Below are 4,906 nucleotides of genomic sequence, written 5' to 3'. Positions count from 1 at the left end.
GGCCTCCAAAACTCTGACGAGCCTTCGCTCGTACATCAACGAGATCTGAGGTCAGTCGCGAGATTTGACCCTCGAGATCCGCAATACGTCTTTCAGCAGCGCTAAACGCCTGTGCCTGAACGGACGAAGGTAAGGCAGCCGCGATTGTTCGGGCGAGATCGCCACTCCTATCGGGCGCCGCCTGCACTGATGGATGCGGGTGGGAATCAATTTCTTGTTGGAAGGTTGATTGCCCACCGCTCCGTGAGGCAAGGGTATCAGATCCTCGTCGAATGGAAAGGTTACCCGAAGAGTTTTGACTCTTGGGAACCGATCGATACCCTACGTATTGATGTCCCGGCTTGGTGGCTGCCTATGAAAAGGAGCACCAGCTGAAACCTCTTCGCTAGTCTCAAATAGACTAGCCGAAGTAGCGTTGTAAGAAGAAACATGGGGTACAGTACCGCCCATGATTTCTTTCACACGCAAGCGGGCGAAATTAATTCGCTGCGACCGCTGTTTCATTGCATCGGAATGCGGATGAATGCGGCGCAGGAATTCCGCCTCGTATTGGTCGGGCGTTTCATTTGAACGCAACACGACCGGGATCGGGAACGTCCAAGCGATTTTCTCTGAGCCCTCCATGATTTAAAGACGCCATAATAATTATGTGCGTCTTTAAATTCGCGTTGTAGGAGCAACGCTCTCGGCCCGTTTAAACGAGGCCATTTAAATGGAGGGGGCATCAATGATATGCCATCCGTCATATAGCCACGTTCAAAACGAATGGCTTGTGACACCGACTGAGCACGTTCACGTGTCGTCGGCGGAGCTTTAGGCTCCGAATCCTCTATGTCAGAACCATTATGGATTATGGTTTGAGCATAAGGCGTTGTGGTTATACTCAACGGAGAAGCGGCCGCGCCTTTATGGGCCGCGCTATCATTACCTGTCGCTGCGCTATCCAGCGCAGACGACGAGACAGCATTTGTAACTGTTGCTGTCTCTATGTTGTGAGCCATTAGAGAAGTTTGGATGGGCAATAATGCGCCATCATCCTTCCTCATGAGCTCGTTGTCCGCATTACTACTATGAGGTGACGGCAACGGTGTCGACCCATTGTAGTCGACAACGAGCGGCGGATCAACATTCTCACTGTTAAAGTGGGATGGATCCTTTAGCCCCGTTAACTCGACAGCAGCAGTAGCTGTCGGCGTTTCGAATACGGCATTAGACGCGGCCGGTGAGTTAACGCGGCGCGTGCGCTTAGTGCGAGGTTGAGTGGGCGTCTTCGCAGACGACCCACCAACGTGGCCCCTTTTCGGTGGCATCATTGGCGCCGAGTATGTGAATACAGGTCGCTAAAGTGATTGAGTGAACTAGCGGCGTGTAAAGCTGCTTGCAGTTCCTCGCTCCTTGTTGAATTTAGAAATGTAAATTCGTTCTTAAAGGGGCTGATGTTGTAACGGGCTAAAGTTGCCCTGATGTTACACAGTCCCCGTTAAGTACACTTGGATGGTCAATTACTAAATTAAAGTAATTTGACCTAGCACTTGGGTGTGGTTCACATTTGTGACCAACCCCTGTGTATGTTACGCACATGGGTGCATTCACATTAGAACGGATGACGCCTAGCGTCATCCGTTACGCGAGGTATCTAGAACGATACGCTCGCAATACATATTAAGTGTTATCTATAGAGATAACATTTTGATTGGTAAAAATAAGTATTTATATTTAATGCTATTAAATATAAATCAGTCTGAAAACTAGTTCCTACTTGGTAAGTGCGCACGAGGAGCCGGATTACCGCTCCCGTGACGACACTTAACCAAAGTTCTTAGCGTGTTGGGTGAGGTCGCTAACGCGCCCACCGCAACTACCTCACTGCACGCAAGAGAACTGGTTAAACCGCTTCCCCGCTGTGCTAGGATGTGCATCTAAGTAGAGCGTGACGACGTACCGGCCTACACCGAGGCACTATTGAAGGGTTGCTTCTCAATCAAGGCAATTTGAATTGCTACATCCACCGTCGATGGAATTTTACTAGAAAAGGCCTGTCGCGATGGGCCATGCCGTAGTCCGTTCGTGAACGTGAGCACTTTTATGTGTTTCGGTATCGGACCCACAGTAATGGACGCAGACAGCGAGCGCATTGCCTGCACATATTCTTGCAGGGGTCTCTTCGCCTGTCGCGCTCCAAAGAAGCGCGCCTGAATCAACACTTCGTCGTTCGGCGGCTAATACATGGCGCGAATATTTATCTTAAAGATCGCCCATGCAGGGAACGTCTTATTGTCCGCCAGAAGCACCGAGTAAGCCCAGTCTGAGGCCATATTGCTCAAATGCGACATGGCGCACGACAATGTCCGAGTGTCGTCCTCAATGAGCTGCGTGACACCGCATTGCTCCACGAAAAATAGCCAGTGCACAATCGCGTGCGTTGCAGTTCCATCAAACTTGGGTAGGTCCATCCGAATGGGCCTCGGTTGATACGGACAAGCGGAGAGCATCTCAACAGTCCTGCTGAAAACCTCACTCCGAGTCTGCTCACGCCTAAGATCATCCTGAGTCTTAGTATGGACTCCGCCGCATTATGGCTCTGTGCCCCGGACGCGATACTTCGCTGTCATAACACGTACGCCTCAAGCTGCTCCAGCTGAGCAACATGTTGCTCAGGAGGACTCCCAAGAGCTTGGTCAGGGCCGGCTCACCAAGTCCCTGCGCCAACTACTTTGACACCTCTCAATGATATTTGGAGAGGTAGGGAAATGAGCTCAATTGATATTGAGGCTCATTTTAACTGAAACGCTCAGAGAGACGGGTCTTACTAGTGCTACCAAATGTAGGCGGTCAAGTAGTTGTCGTCACGGAAGCGGTAATCCGGCTTTACGTGTGCACTTGTTAACTAGATTTAAATTTAATCAAATTAAATATGAAAAGTTTAATCCAATCAATAGATGCCACCTCTACCCCTTCATTGCGAGCGTATTATTTGAATACCTTGGATTACGATTCAAACGTATTTGTCTTCCTTGCAATGTGAATGCACCTATGCGCATCACATACATAAGGGTCGGTCACTATGTGAACCACACCCGACAAGTGTTCTTAACGGGTTGTGTAACATAGGGCAACTTTTAGCCTGTTACACGCTCCGTAAACGAACGTCAAGTGCTTAAGCGCCCAGCAATAGCATAGATAGGACATTGAAACGGCCACAAAATCGCTCTTACATTTACGGCTTGTAGCCAGCCTGCTCATTCTACCACTACGCAGATTGAATTGAGGGGGCTCTTGCGACTATTGCTGTTGGGGAGGTTGTTTTCGACCAAACTCATGCGTGACACATCAATTGTGAGCACAGAGCCATTAGACCCGCAGACATTGTACGTGGATCACAAAGTACTCCCGTGTGTTGATAAGTTTTGATCAGTGTTGATCAAAACAAACTCTTTGGCTCATGAACAAAGTAGGCATAGAACGAAATACAGCAACAACTTAATAAACCCATTCGCTCAACCAAACAAATGTGCCGATTTGACGCAAAAAAATAAGCTTCGTAGAAACAACTTAATTGTTTCCTAACATGTCCAAAATGTCATTTGTTCATTAGTTTGTATCCTTGATAATGAACGAGAGTAACTAAACAAATTAAGTTTCTGCAAGCTAAATCAATTTTATTTATCGAACATTTCAAAAGGAAACAATTTCGATGTTTACGTTTCATGAACTTACGAAAATCAGCAGCACGTTTGAAAAGTATCGCCATGCTGCTTAAATACATCTTCGATAAACTTGATGGCAGTATTCACGCGCACGAAGATTGACACTTTACCAAGTCCACGCGGTTCGCTCAAAACGCCAAGAAGCACATTCACACGAATTCCTTGTGGACCAATGGTGGTAAGTGGGCCACCTGCGTCAAGCAGAGCGACTCCCTTGCCCGCTTCGCCACCGGCGCAAATAAACGTTTCATCAAGGTCGTTTTTACCAGTGTCCAATTTACACTGTGCGATCGGAACGATCGGGAGGCTAACAGTAAGTAAATTGACTGAAGATGGAGACTCCAAGCTGTCCCATCCATACACCGACCCGAATTGTGACAAGGCATCCGAAGTTGGCAGTCTCGCGACTGATACTTGAGACTGTCCATCGAGCTGCAGTATGGCCAGATCGAATTTGCCACTACCTGGACTGTAGTCTGGATGGATGCTTATCGATTTGATTTTATACACCGAAGCGCCTGGACTAACGTCAACAGAAGAGGTCCCGTTCACAACAACGTCTTTAATTTGCTTTTTCGCACAGCTGGTCGTTGTGATCACGTGGGACGAACCGATGATTGTACCACCACAAAGGTTTTCGTTACCTTGTCCACGCATAGTCACCATGACCTCGCCATTGCCGGACTGGATACTAACTCCACCATATATGGCGTCAACGCACGTACTCACGAGGGACAGGAACACAGCAGTCGAAAAGATCTTCATGAATTGGCAGAGTGTAGCTTTGAGGAAGCAGTCAGGTGTGCAGTTGAAAGCTAATTTGATTTTGAAAAGCAGGACGAAGCGTTCGGGGTGCTCGAGTCTATTGTAGGCTTCCGTACTGCAGTGGATAAACCACGGGACAGATTACACGACCGTGGTCGAGGATGGCGTAAGAGTTAAAGAAAAGAGCCCAAACCTTTCGTACTGTAGAGAAACTTTCGTGATTAATTGAATAGGCCGAAAGTACCCACACATTGGATTGTTAAACAGTCATGTCTCAATTGTCGTCACTAGTTTAAATGTTCTGGCCGATGAATATTCAAAGAAAATAGCAGCCATGTTTATGAGCAGAGTGATGAGCTTTAAATTTTCGTCTCATCTCTAGAATTAGAGCTTCAGTTGGCCTGACAAGGCAATTATTGAAGCTGCAGAAGAGC

At 47.7% G+C, this 4,906-nt stretch overlaps 1 protein-coding gene across 1 annotated transcript; it reads right to left on the bottom strand.

The window, feature by feature from the left end:
- Positions 1–3,722: 3,722 nt before the first annotated feature.
- On the bottom strand, positions 3,723–4,472 carry CCR75_002907 (uncharacterized protein; the record flags this gene model as incomplete). The annotated part of the gene is made up of 1 exon (XM_067961004.1): positions 3,723–4,472. One exon carries the CDS (start codon positions 4,470–4,472, stop codon positions 3,723–3,725), a length of 750 nt encoding a protein of 249 aa, XP_067820382.1.
- Positions 4,473–4,906: the final 434 nt, after the last annotated feature.

Source organism: Bremia lactucae, linkage group LG14 (genome assembly GCF_004359215.1).
Source record: "Bremia lactucae strain SF5 linkage group LG14, whole genome shotgun sequence".
NCBI lineage: Eukaryota > Oomycota > Peronosporomycetes > Peronosporales > Peronosporaceae > Bremia > Bremia lactucae.
The sequence above is the reverse complement of the archived record's forward strand: the minus strand, read 5'-3'. Positions and strand labels throughout refer to the sequence as shown.